This window comes from Patiria miniata, unplaced genomic scaffold (genome assembly GCF_015706575.1).
Source record: "Patiria miniata isolate m_02_andy unplaced genomic scaffold, ASM1570657v1 HiC_scaffold_3, whole genome shotgun sequence".
In the NCBI taxonomy this organism is placed as follows: domain Eukaryota; kingdom Metazoa; phylum Echinodermata; class Asteroidea; order Valvatida; family Asterinidae; genus Patiria; species Patiria miniata.
The window spans coordinates 15,446,995-15,461,531 of NW_024037069.1; the positions used below are offsets into that span (position 1 = coordinate 15,446,995).

Genomic DNA, 14,537 nt, shown 5'->3' on the forward strand with positions numbered 1-14,537 from the left:
TGAAATTTCAAGAAACCAATATTTCGTCAAAGCTTGAATTGGGACAAACATTTAGAAACATTAACTGTTAACTTAGAGGCCATTGAGACAAAGTGGTTAATCGTACAAGCTTGTGCCTGATGGCTGTTGTTTTTTAGTCCTAAAACATTCACGGAAATGTTATTTTTTATTGTTTATCGATTGTCTTGAACATGTACCCAGCACAGGTTTTATGTACGTGTAGGAAGAGACAAGAAAAGTTACGGTCTATTTTATTTCACATAAAACTTATAGTGTGCTGTAAAATACAACTAAACCATTTAGACGCTATTTCCAAATCAGTCATATAAAACATTTTTTTACAGTTCTTCATAAATCTGTTTTGGTTTACATGTTTGAGTTATAAAATTGTTTATACAAATCTAGCATTGTTTGCAGTAAAAAACACTGCAAGTTATTACTTTGAGATACATGTAGTCAATACAGTGAGTCCATTTCACCTTTGTATTTGTGAAATATTCAGGTGACAGAACATTATGTTAAACACAAAGATTTTAAAATGAATGTGTCCTTGACACAAGATGAAGCTGGCATTATTCCTGTGAACGACTCATTTTATATTAATGGTTCAAGTGTGAGATAATTTTTGTTCAAAAAAAATATGAGAATGAAAGCCGAACTGTTTATAGCCCCATAAACATAGCAACTGGCTGTATGGAGATGGCGGGCCTGTAAATTATCACAGCACGGTGCCGCAGATGCCAACCAGTTAAAAACATACCAGGCTGCCCCTCAGTTCAAACCTACAAGGTATATAAAACCACATTGGACTGGAAATAAGAGGAAAAACAACTGGAATTTTGAGATTTCTACTAGTTTCATATGAGTTTTTAAAGTCATATATCGTACATTTTAGGGCAAATATGTGACCTTGTCACCACGAAATGAGCTTTAAGGTGGAATTTGCCATTGTGAAGTACAGTGGGACAAAGCCAAAATTTGAAGGGGTGGTCGGTTTTTGTGTTTTTCAGGTGAACCTTACCCTTACTCTCTGAGGGTAGTTTACTGCATGTCAGTTGGTTATGCCAATGCCCTCCAGCTGCAGTTATTTGGCAGATAACAAGTCTTAACAGTGAAGGCTCCAATTGGCAGGAGTTGGAGGCCCTGGAGGGTGCCTGATACTGACCAGCTGGGGGCACTCACTTTGTTATCAGAGGACTCTCATTGTTCTCTGTGGCATGTATTGGAGTGCCTGTCCAGTTACCCTTGAAATGACATGGCAGATATTGGAGGGCCATGCAAAAAACATAGGAGATTTTCTTGAGGCACATATTGGCATGCGTTGGAGGGTCTAGTAGGGTAAGGGTTAATCTGTTAGTCCCGTTGCACCTTTCTCCAATTGTTTTGTTCTGTCAAACATCTTTAAAAGCTATTTTGTCCTGTGTATTATGCATGTGAGTTGACAGGTTCATTCACTTTAACAAAACTGCAGGATTTGTAAATGCCATTTTCCCAAAGAGTCAGTTTTACAACTTCAAGAAAGTTGGTGGTCTTTATTTCCGTTACTGAACTCAGTACCCCTATATAATTGGAAAGCTCTTGTTCTGCAGAATCTAGATAAACAAATATCTCAATTCTAAAAAAAAGTCGGAATTTAAGCTCATGTTGTGATGACAGGTCACATATATTTAAAGGAGTTGTTCTATTAATGCTTATGTGCTTCTTTTATAAAAAAGAAGAAAGAAGTTAGGTGTTAAATCTTTTTCAAACAACTTTAAACACTTGAAGAGAAATGTGTTATTTTACACAATCAAACTTACTGGTTTTTTCCCCTGACGTTTTGATAGTGGTGGGAGAAATCGGAGATTTCAAAATCCGGTTATCCTAATTTTTTTTCAAACTGAATGAACGGTTATCCGATTCAGTGGAAGTTCCCCTTCAGCTCACAGTCATGCCAACAAAAAGTGACGAGTGAGGTGCCGCATGGAATGCTGTCCACAGTGATTTGGTATAGTTTGCAGGATTGAATGATCACTGGGCTTTTACAAAAAACACTTTGAGAGCTGTAATGTTGAAGAAAATGGGTGGGAACTCTCTGATCAGACCAATGGGCAGGCTTTTCATGAACCAAGAAGACCACTAGCAAGTGAATGCAGTTACAGTCAGAGACCATGGAGCACATTGGGGGATATTCCAGTTGTGTTCTTTAGCTTGTGTCACACACAAAAAATGGAAGGCCTAATGTTTTTAAGGTTGGTTTCGAATATGCGGTTTCCAAAATCTAAACCGAATAGTGGAATTCAAACCCAATTTAAAAAAAAAAAGATTTTAATCCCACCAAGTTTCGCGCAACATCGTCGCCCTTCATTAGAAGTTATTACCGTCTGGACGTCAGGTGGCACAAGCCAGACACATTTTTGAATCATGATAGCCGGAGCATTAACGAGTCTGTCGCAAATATGAATGAGTTGAACATTTACAATGATTTATGAGCTCAAGTTGGGACGGAAATGTTACCAAAGTAGGTGACGCATTCAACAGGTGCTTAATTTGATGTCGTGTTTGGCGCCGTGAATTTGCAATAATCCTCTGAAGCATTCACCTCCACACAAATCGGGCCCACTTTCCTAGTGGAGTTGGAAATCGGTGTTATGTTAAAAGTATTTTCAAGAGAATATGCAGTTAATATATCTGCCGACAAAACTATAGGGTTTTAAATTTTTTTCGACACATTACAGTTTTCTGAAAGTTGATTAATACCAGGCATTGCTTTAAAAGCTTGAATTATAAGGCCTTTTTGGTAAATTGGTGTATCTGTGCCGTTCAGGGAAGCATATAACAGCCCAGCAAATGCAGAACAAACAGTTGATTCACATGCTTACTTGTGCAATGCATGCCCCCCCCCCCCAAAAAAAAACCCAAAATAACTGACCAGCGTCCCACTCTATTTTTTTGGCTATAGACATTATAGAGCCCCCCCCCCCCCCCCCCCCCCCCCCCCCCCCGAAAAAAAGGATTTATCCACCCACCCACCCTTATTTTTTTTCAATGGGAAATAAAACTTTTTTTTGGCCTAAAAAAATTTCAAGACTGAATCTGTTTTTTTAGAGGTTAGAACCAGTCTTGTGAAAACCTTGAAAGTTGAACCATGAAGATAATTCATTTTAATAGCGCCATGGTTGCACATTCTTACTTGTTAATGTAACTTGTTTTTAGTCGTCCGGTATTCCCTGAACTTCCTCATAAAATTTTAACAAATACTTGCCTGCTTGTTGTCAAGCCGTTCTTTGAGTTCAGAGGTCAGCACAAGCTTCCAATATCTTGAATGTTTGAACTTGGCCATCTTTAGTACAATACTCTCCCTTGACTGGAAACCAAATCCTCTCAGCTAATAAATCTAAACCCTGTTTATCTGAAAGGTCCCCAACTCCATTATATATTTCCTTCTCTTGCTTGTCAGCTGCACAAAAGAAGTTGATGATAGTGTAAAGTGACGGATATCACTCACTCGTTATCAAAAGAAAGCACATTTGCCCAAGAGTGAGGTTTTATATTTTGGTGCGTGTGTGTTTTTTCACCTCCAGTTTATTTAAATCCTCTTTTCTGCTGATGATGTGTCACCACAGATAATGCACGCTTGTGGCTTTTAAGCGTGGGTTCTATTTCATAGCTTACCCAGCCACATTACGATAACAATTCTATGCTGACAGCGCCTGCATAGAAATTCTTCGCTAATCCTGTCAGCCCAGAGTCCCTAGTTATGGGATGTGTACCGTACACGTGCACACAAGGCAGCATTCCTTTGCTAACCTGTGACACTTGCTTAGCAATTTATTGTTAACGGTTAGCGAAGAAACTTTGCTTACTTCAAGCAGAGGCGTGGGCCCAATGTCATGGTTTTGCTTACCGTTAGTGAAAAATCCCCGCTTACTGTAGCAGAAATTCTCGGCTTATTTTGGTAAGCGTATTTCACGGGTTACTGAAGCATTTCAGCTTATGCACATGCGTACATCTCGTGCTTACAGGGTTAGCACAGAATTTTGTGCTAGCGCTGTTAGCACAGAGTGGTGATCGTAAGCGTGGAAGTCTGTGGTTAGCAGAGCCACAAAGTTGGGCCCAGATCATAGACACTAATCACAGCTTGTCTGATATTAAGTCAGTATTTTTTTTTCATAAACAGCCCAAGACTCCAGAACCGAGGGACAAGGAGGATCTGGACCACAAGGTTTTCCGAAACTCTGAAGATCGTGATTATCGCCCTCACAGTAACGGGCCCCACAAAGGTGAGGTATCTTTTTTATTACAAGGCTAGGGGGCATCAAGAGGCAGGACTTATTTTATGCATTTTTGCCCCTAACGAGGCTAAAAGCCACTCAAGGTACAGGCTACAATAGAAATAAAAAGAAGAGTAGGTACTCCGGAAAACTGAAGGTTGGAACTGACATACCGGTAACTCTTGAAATGGGACAGATCAGAGGTTGGAGGGAAACAAGCACCAGGCAAGGAATTCCAAAGGATATGGACAAGTTTTGCAGGGTTGGCGGTTGGAAGCAAAAGATAGATAGCAGCCATTGAGAAATAAAGGACTGCTGAACAGCTACCAAAACTGAGATAGTTGTAGTCACTTTTGGATGCTTGTTTAAGACGGAGAATATTGAGTGTCTTTTCTTACTTAAAATGGACAAAATTACTGAATGAGGTTTGAAGTTATGGAGCTGGCATTTGAATGAATGGTACTTACCGGTACAGGGTTCTTGTTTAGGTTCATCTGCACTTACAGTGCCATGTACATTTGCTTCTTAGTCTTACTCCAATGGTAGAAATGTATACAGTGTATTAACATTTGCTTTTCTGTGTGATCTGTTGTTCCATTTCGGGGGCTATATTTTATCCTCTGCATATATGTGTTTGCCTGCCACATTGCCAGCCTTCAGAAAACACTAAGTGCCTTAATTCTGGTGTTTTGGGAGACGACCTACTCGATGCTGCATGTACATGTAAACATGAAACAGCAGTTGGCAGCATGGATGACTTGTTTTTTTGAAATGCTAGATATTGGCCCCTGCCGCTGTTTATTTTCTTTTCTCACCCTCTGAGGATGAGTTTACAGTTGTTTCAATGTTGGCATTGGATCCTCTGTGCCAAAGACACTGTAAACATACATGTAGAGCCCCCTAGTGTTGTGTATCGTAGTGTTCTTATGCAGAAGGGGGTAAAACTGCCTCGCTAAAATGTTGATGAATAATGTTGAGAAAGTAGTGATATTACTGGCTTAAACACGTGGTATTCGTTATTCTTGTTAAGAATATTTTAGAGGGAAAGCAATTTCTTTTTAGAATGCCCCATCAGTTCATGTTCCTCCCCCCCCCAAAAAAAATTATCAACTCCGTTTGAACAGGTCACTGATATTTTTAAATAAACATGTTTTTATCCACTTTTCTAGCAAACAGATTATGATTGAGAATAATACTATTGAGAATGAGATCAAACTACCATCTCACTCCGTACAAACACATTTCGATTAGATACATTGGTACAATTAAAGCCACGTAGGATGATTTGCAGGTACCCAGAGATGTACATGCTCCTAGTGATTGAATGACAGAAACTTGCGCTCAAATTAAAGATAGGACTGGTATCAAATACCCTGTGAAATTATTCAAGCTGAAAGTGAAACGTATCATTTGTGAGAAAACAAACAGTGAAGATGGTTTCAAAATACCAGGGTGGCTGTGGACACACTTTGTTTATGTGCATTACGAGACCAAAAAAATGTGCTTACGTTTTCTCTGTTGTCTTGAAATTTATTCGCTCAGCTGAAACTTCAACAGGTTAGTTGTTATGTATTCTACTTAAATAGATTGTTACTGTTTATAGCAATTTTGTTGCTTCCAACAACAACAAAAGATGCACAAAAAGCAAACGATTCTAAATAATATTGTGCCAAATTCAACTGTTAAATTTTTTATTTAATTAATTTTAGTCTAGAACCTAGTTGATACAAAAAAAAAAAACACGGGAGTTATTTTTAGCATCGATAAAGAAACTGCTCGGCACTTTTCACTACATGGCTCAATGTAGTGCTGTGCAACGGAGCCGGGTACCCGAGTACCGACCGCTGATGTCAGGAACTGGTTCCAGATTAAGGGATTGGGTACCCTTAACCAACTTTACAAATTACCTAGTAACTACTTCTCAGACAATGAAAAAAGAAAGGTTTCGAATATCTTTTGTGTGGAATTTCAAAATGTAAACCAGGCTACATGTACATGGAAAAACAAAACCGATTTCACGTTTTTGATGCTGGAGAAAGCTTCAGTTCAATGTTCACACTTGTTGCGTGCTGCATTGAAGCACCAATGTACATGTAGTAGAATTATCATACGGAGCTTTACGAACAATCTGAACAGCAACTTTGGAGATTTGTATTTTTGGGGCTGGGTTTCTCGAATGGGTACCCAGGTATTTTTCCGTAGTACCCGTAAATGCATGTACATCCCTAGCTAAATGTGAACGACCTCATTGTGACCTCGTAGTGACCTGGGATAATTCTGCTTTCGCTTGGGGTCAGAGATCGGCTTGTTGTGGCCAAAGTGGCTTGTTCCTGAGTGACATACATGTGTTTCTGTGTGTAGATAAACAAACTTGTGCCCTAGGTTTATTACTGGGGCACCACAAGAATTGTCCTTTCAAGCACCCATGTAATGTTTTTTTGTGTGTGCAATCCTTGAAGCTGCAATTTTCAAGGGTATTTGGTCGCCTTTGGTCAGGAGCTTGGTTGAAGAGTCCAACCCCGGTAGAAAATCCTAAATCTAATAAAGCCGACCCGTGTAGAACCTGGCTAAGTGTGAATGGTACGCCTTGCCTACCCATGTTCGGTGGGATTACATAGAGTACATGTGCTGTTATTCATGCAGACTGGCTTTATGTTCAAGTGAGTGCCCTAAGGTTGTGGACTAGGGCACAGCTGTTCAAGGGTTAGGCTGGGGGGTTAATCACGGAATGGATTTGGGACTCTCTTGGGTATACAGCTACGGGTAACAGCTACATCAAAAGAACATTCCGTGCCTGCCACTTGGGTAATGTAGGAACCATATTGCACCCTAGCTGTTGGCATGTCGACGACGAATATTACAGTGTGTAAAATGTTGCTGCAGCATGAACCAGTTCAGCAGTCAGCTGCACTTTTCTTGAAACTTAAGTTTGCAGAAAACTTGGAGCCTTCAAATTTGGAGCCTACAAAGCAGTGAATTGTTTATCCTCAAATTTTGCTGTGCGCATGCTCAATTGGAAAAACCTGTCGCACGTGTTTTTTCTCAAGTGTCAAGATCAAATGTGTGATGAGTTGTGTATTTGGAATTTGCAGGAGACGGTTATTCTAGTGATGAATACGACTCCCAAAACGAGGATCGAGACATGAGGCGTGCCAAACGCGGCCGGGAGCGGGGGAACAAGAGCCCCAGGACAGTGAGACGCGAGGCGAATCGTGAGCATGAAGAGCGCCACCAGGGTCAAGAAAGGGACAGAGGTGAGCGCGAGCCTCGGCATCAACCCTACCGGGACCATGACCGAATCCCAAATGAGAATGGACCCATTCGCGGGCCGCACGCCGACCACCGTCAGCACGCTGACCACGACTCGGACCGCAGCTGGGATCGTGATGTGGACAGGAGGCATGACGACCACAGCAACCGTCGCGGAGAGCCGCGCAGGCAGAATGAACGTGCTGACCGAAGACCTGGCCAAAATGACCGGCGGTCTACCGACACGGAAAGAGACAGGGACAGGAGGCAAAACAGGGAACCAGGCAGATACAAGGATGACGACCGGCCAGCGGTCGACTATGAAACCAGGAGCTTGGAGCGCAGGCGCAGACCGCGCAGTCCCGATCACAACAGGCCAGGCTCACGACCTGAGCGCTCACGGACGCCCAAATACGACTTTGATTCCAGAGAGCACCGTCCGGCTCCGAAATCACCCGGAATGGAGAGGCGTGGGGCTCCGCCAATTGAGAACGGGACCAGGTCACTGAGGCGGGATTACCGGGGTCATCCGGAGGACAGTAGAGGTCAGGACGGTCGTAGGTCACGACCTGGGGGTGAAAGTGGTACTGGTCCACGGAGCCGAACCCCCAAGCCACTCCGTAGCACCTCACCTGTCAACAGTAAGATAGAAGTGAAGTTGATTTTTTCTTTACGCAGCCAACAACCTCGAAAAACTCAAAAGTGTAAAGTTGCCAATGCAGGTATAGATAAGATTTGAAGGTTAGCCTCATGAAGTTAGCAATCAGTAAGTTTGTTGTGATTAACTCACAGAGGAAAGTTCTGCATTTACAGTCACAAATTCTGTAACAATCACAAAAGGCTTGTAGTAATGTAAAGTTTCTTTGAGACTTTTTGTTTTTTAAGTATTCTGGAAACCAGAGACTATCAAAGCACTATCAATTATTTTCTGTCCTGCTCGCAGAGTCTGATAACGTCGTGGAGCAGAGACCGCCCTCTAGAGCCAAGCCCACTCCCTTGACTCTAGCCGACAACAAGGGGGGTAACTTCATCGAGACCACCGTGTTCCTCAAGAAACATAACGATGGGTTCGGCTTCAGGATAGTTGGTGGGCTGGAGGAACAGTCCCAGGTAAATAAAAAAAAAATACATTAATCCAGATTTTGAGTGATTTATTCGTTTTCCCCCTGAGGGAAGTTGGAGGAGCTGGTCACAATATTGGAACTGTGTACCTCGGCCCTGCAAATTCGCACCCCTTCTCTGCCTTATAAAAGTGTTGTTCCACTGCTAAGGTTAGGTTGGTTAATTTTCATTTTATCTAACAACGAAGACTACATGACTTCATAGATTCCCTAATTCCAGCTGGGGTCTACGACCAATCCCAAAGACTTTCCTTGACCAGAGCAAACCCTGTGTTCTCTGAAAGGGTGCCCTCTCTGAAGGTTCACAGTTTTTCCTGAACATGCTTCACTTTTTACTCCGTTGAAATTGCACAGTTTTTGACCAACATGCTAAAATTTGACAACATGGGAGTCATAGATTACACATACCTGATAATGTGACTGAATGTGATTGGAACTCTAGTCAGGTTTCCCAGCCACTCAAGAAATCAGGGAAACCTTGAAAATGAGTTTCCATTTTTCCAGTTGGGGAAAAGTCAGGGAATTTGGGGGGAAAAAATACCAAAAATCAAGGAAAACTCAGGGAATTTGACAGTGACCCAGAAGGGAAAGGTTTTCACCAGTTTGGCGTATGTGCGTCTTGTGCCTGGTGTCCAAGTTGTGTTCATTGACTGACTTGCCGTGGTGGCTTTTTAATGTTTATGCAGTTTGAATTTAATCAGTAAATGTTTCTAAGTTGCTTTGCTGCAACCACCTCTTGACTTTCCAGCAACCTCGTTGAAGTAAAAATATTTCTCACAGAATTTTGGAAATTTCTCGGTCAGGAAAAACTCGGGGAATTTTTTTTCATTAAGTGCTGGAACCCTGACTCGGACTGACTAGTGGCCTTCAGTCTGTCTATAAAAAGAGATAAGTTCCAAAAAAAAAATTGGTGTAAAAAAATCTTCCTGTTTGTAAATTGCAGGTTGCCATCGGAAACATCGTACCCAATGGTGCGGCTGACCTGGATGGACGGCTGATTACCGGTGATGAGCTACTGTACATTGACGGCCAATCAGTGATCCGGTCCTCGCACCAGGAGGTCGTGAATCTGATGATCAAGGCTTCGCAATCTGGCCGCGTCTCACTGGGCATCCGGAGAAAAGTGTCTTCTCCCACTGCAAGCGTACCTGGTGAGGAATAAAAGAGATCTCTTGTCTTTGATTCAAGCAGTTCCAAGTCACAACCATGATATATTTTGTTGACGCTTGTTTGAGTCTTCAAAAATGGTACTTAAGCAGGACAACATTATGATCTGGCTTATTTACACATACGCAACTCAGAAGAGAGTGGCAATTATTACAAATCTCAAACAAAAAAACTTAGATCAAATGCGAATTTGTTGCTTTTCCTTTGCTCAGTTGGCAAGAACACCATTGAGCGACGGCCTTTGTCAGAACCCCAAGCACCAAGGAGTCCCGGCAGCCCGACGAAGCCTAGCGCCGTCACCTTCCCTTACGACGTGGCGATACACCGCCGAGCCAACGAGGGGTTTGGATTGGTCATTCTCTCCTCCACGCTCACTTCGGGCTCCAAGATCGGTGAGTCCGTGCCGAAAAAAACAAGCTTATTGGACAAGAAAGGCAAAGCTGTGTTGTCATAAGTCCCTGATAGTGATCTGAAATGGGCATTGTTGTCTGTGGCTAGGGATTTCACCATAGTGCCCCAATGGTAATGTGCTAAATCCGTAGCCACAAAATACCCAATTCAGACATGGCTTACTGTTGGTTCCAAATTTATCCTGTTAAGTGAATGATCTCTCACTCCTCCAATAGGTTCCAATTGTATGACGTCAAAGCACCATGTGACCATCTGGTTTTTCCATGATCGGCCACCATTGCAGTAGGCAAGCGTTCGGTTGGCAACCGCGTCGTGCATTGTAAACTAGACAGTAGGGCTTATTTTCTCATAAAATAACCACAAATTCTTTATCAAATGGCGTAATGGTCACTACCTGTGCGTATACGGATGTCATAATGGTGCCGACTCAGCAGTTGGTGTTGCTGTTGGCTCCACATTTTTCTCACAGTTTCCGCCACCCATCACAGCTTTGAAGGCTTGCACACCACATACTGTGCAGTGCGCTATATGATCTTTGCCTACTACAGTGGCTACGGTGACTTTCCAGTACTTGGATGTAAGCCGAGTCGAGAGAGAGCCCAATTGCATTATTTTTGGATTTCTGTGATCCACCCCCAGAAATTAGAAAACTTAGTCACATTGTCAAGCAGTTTTCAGATTTTGTAGCCATATTTGCTTTAATATACCAACCCCCAATATTCGTCCATTTCTGACAATTACAGCCAAAACAAATGTGTTAAATTCCCTGTAATCTTATGATTTCATAGACTTATTTCGTAAGTTTATATTTAATGGGTGGAGTAAGAAGTTTTATTAAAGCTCGAAAAAGTGCAATTTTGTTGATCTCTCTGACAACAGGTCGGATTATTGAAGGCAGTCCCACGGACCGCTGCGGCAAAGTCAAAGTCGGCGACCGACTGATCGCCGTCAACAGAGTGGACATCATGAATATGCATCACAAGGACATTGTCAACATGATTAAAGATGCTGGGCTGAGTGTCACGCTAACCATAGGACCACCGGGTGAGGGAAAAATGAATGACCAGGTCCAGAATTGTGACCCGTCAACACAAAATGAGCTTTAAATCGCAAATCTGCATTTTGCAATACAGTGTGCCAAACTCAAAATACAAAGGGTTGGTCAAGTTTTGTACTAATTTCCTGTTGAACCTTAGTCTGCTTTCTTACTTGCTTATGGCGACTCTGAAGGTCGGACTCCAGTGATAGCTCTCCAAACCACTCTATCCATCATACAGGTCTTGACGTCTTGCCCACTTAAGCCGATATCCTCTGCTAGGAGTTTGATGTAGTCCTTAGGTGGCTGTCCTCTTGATCTCTTTCCATGCATGGGTTGCCATAGTAGAACCTTGGCGGCAGCTTCATCCTTTCTCCTTGTATAGTGTCCTGCCAATCTCAGCCTTCTTATTTTCAGCCTCTCAGAAATTAGCCCTAGTTTCCCATACAAGTCCTTAATCTACAGGTCGTGTTTTACCTTTCCCAATTTATCAGATTCATTATTCATTATTCTATTTGTATTCTATTTCTTTTCTTTTTTTTCATTTCAGAAGAACCAGTTGCTGGTAACTCACCAAAAGTAAGTTGTTTCTTTTTAACCTGGATGTAACCTTTTTTTGTGTGACTCTTAATTTCATTTTTATCAACACATTATTCTTCCTATTTTCAACATTTGTATTATCCCTCAGAGCTACCGATTTAATGAGACAAACCTTGATGAAAGTTAAAACGGGGATAGTACCAAATACCCTACGGAGTTATTCTGCCTGAAATGGTATCATTCAAAAGTAAACAATCGTTTTCTCAAAATGTATAGTAGCCACACATTGTGTGCCTACTGGTTGGTGTGGATAGGTTGCGAAGTACCCGTGATTATTTTTGTTCCGAAATGTGCACGAGACAGTGGCATCTTCGTGGGTGAGTGTCAGGCGTTGTCAGGAATTTATTTGAATGTTCCAGTGGTCTCCCCTAACTCTCTTTTTGTAACCGTTGAGGGGGAGCCCATAAAGAGTGGAAACAGTCCTGTGGAGGTCCTATGGAGTATTGAGCTCGGTGTAAGAGGGTTAATTTCAGGGAATAATCTTGAGAGATGTCATATTTTCTTCTTTTTTTCCCCTAACATTTTTCCCCAGGCCAATGAGAGCATGACAAACGCCCTTGCCATGCCAGCACACATCAAGAGCAGCGATACCAGTCTATTGCAGAGGGACAGTTTTAGAGAGGGGCCCAAATCACCTGCGACACCCACGGCCGACCCATACAGGTACACATTACAGCTAAAGTGGGTTCCCATCCAAACCAGGGCCGAATAGTAGAAATCGTTACTAGTTAAACAGCCCATGTATTATTATTATGTTTTTAATGCAGTCCTTGTAAATGCACCTTTGTGTCCCAGTTAACCTTATTTTCAATTTTCTTTTTGTTTTTTAAGGGCATTTTGGTGCCTTTTTTTGTTTTTGTGCTTATGCGAATTTGCATACTTATGAGCACAACTGTGATGTCATTTCAGGCAGAAACCTCAATGTTACAGCTATTTCAGCACCAAAATTTTGGAATATTTGGCTTTCTTTGCTGACTCGTTGGTTTACTCATAGCGGTATGAGCAAAAGTTTTCTCACAAAATTTTTCAGTGCGCAAATTTTAGGTTCACAAATTAAACCCCAAAAGCCTCTAAACTGAACCAATATCTTCCTGAAATGACATCACAGCAACAGCGCCCTCATGTGTCAGGAAAAGCATGGGAAATTTTAAATGTTTAAAGAAATGCATTTTTTAATAAGATTAACCAACAAGAGATTTCAAATAGTGTTCATACAGTTAAGAGAAGAAGAAAGTTGCACAAAATATATTTGTTAATAAAATTCATGTCAGTGTCCCTTTAAGCACCGATCCGCTGGGAACCAGTCATAAGCAATATAAAAGTCATGGCATTTTGGCTGGTAACCAGCTTTTGCTTAGCAAGTAAATTTTTGCGCTTGGTGGCTCCATGAAACTGAGCCGAAATTTAAAAAAAAAAATTTGTGGCTAGAATTAATTGGTCAATGTGAAATTGCCAGAGTGTATCCAACCTATTGATGCAGACAATATTCATGTTTGCATCAAAAAGTAGTTTAGGTGGTTTTGTGTACATGATGTTTGGCTTAATTTGATTATTGTTAACATTTTTTAAATCTTGAGAGTTTGGGTAGTTTACCGGATTAAGAGATCTGAATTTGTAATTTGTTGGTATTCTTGTTTTTCCCCCACTATTTCCTAGTTTTGCTTTTCTTACCTTGTAATTTGTACTTTTACTGCATGAAGTAAGATGTAATTTTCTTTCTTTTTTCCCTCCTCTTCACCAAGCCGTCAACATGAGCCACAGTACCCGACAGCCCCAAGGTGGCGCTCTCCGTCGGAACCAGTCCGAGGGGACCACCGGGACCCGGCCTCCTCCTCCAGCCGAAGCACCCCGCAGCCAAGCTACGAATCCCGCAGCCCGACCTCCTATCACAACCAGCAGCATAACCCTCCACACAATCCCCAACACAACCCCCAGCACAATCCTCGGCACAATCCCCAACACAACCCCCAGCCCTACCAGCAGCAGCAGCCGTCTGTGCCTTACAGCGAGCCATCCAGGGAGCCGTACAGCAGGCCTGGTGACTACGCAACCGAGCCCGCCTATCACCACCGTGATAGACCATCATCCCAACCATATCCGCAGTCTGTGGATTCCTACCACGCGCCGCACCATTCCCATCCTCAGCAGCCTTCCTATCAGCAGTCCTACAGACGGCCTCAAGAACCTAACGCGCCCCCCAGCCATGGGGTAAGTCAGTTACAAGCGACAAAGTATACATACGGTATATAACATAGTGTGAGGGTTGATAGTCGATATTAGTTCCGAAAATGAAGCTGAGGGAACTTGTTTGTCAACTTACAAGACCGAGGGGAGCTAATATTGACTCTCCATCAAAAAAAAGCCTTGTTAGGCCAAAAAAAATAAATATTCGGTCTCTGGTCAGACCGAAGTTCCGGAATTGATGCAGCGACGCCTTTTTTTTTTTTTTTTCAAGCTTGAATTGTACAGACAAGGTGGGTACTATTTTGCTTTTTTGTGTCCTCATTATACATTGGTGTCCTCCATAATTTGCCTTGGTGCCCTTTATCATTTGCCTTGGTGCAATTTCCTCATTCCTTTGTGCTCCTTGTTACAAAAATTTTGAGGAGGTGCGGCAATAGAGGGCGCTGTTGTAGTTTTCGTGTTAATTTGAAGGGAAAAAAAGGTTGACGCGCATGATTAAAATCGACGCGCGCGCTG

The 14,537-nt window shown here is 42.2% G+C and overlaps 1 protein-coding gene across 8 annotated transcripts in view; it reads left to right on the forward strand.

The window, feature by feature from the left end:
• Nucleotides 1–14,537, forward strand: part of LOC119738186 (membrane-associated guanylate kinase, WW and PDZ domain-containing protein 2-like) — a 79,745-nt gene that overhangs the window by 53,668 nt on the left and 11,540 nt on the right. For 6 of the 8 annotated variants that reach the window (XM_038212940.1, XM_038212941.1, XM_038212935.1 and 3 more), the window contains exons 13-21: nt 4,160–4,262; nt 7,346–8,143; nt 8,446–8,612; nt 9,567–9,774; nt 10,003–10,182; nt 11,081–11,245; nt 11,788–11,816; nt 12,370–12,500; nt 13,580–14,045. In XM_038212940.1, the coding sequence (XP_038068868.1) occupies nt 4,160–4,262; nt 7,346–8,143; nt 8,446–8,612; nt 9,567–9,774; nt 10,003–10,182; nt 11,081–11,245; nt 11,788–11,816; nt 12,370–12,500; nt 13,580–14,045 (2,247 nt within the window). The remainder of the gene's footprint in view (nt 1–4,159; nt 4,263–7,345; nt 8,144–8,445; nt 8,613–9,566; nt 9,775–10,002; nt 10,183–11,080; nt 11,246–11,787; nt 11,817–12,369; nt 12,501–13,579; nt 14,046–14,537) is intronic. The other 2 variants (XM_038212937.1, XM_038212942.1) reach the window with 2 other exon arrangements.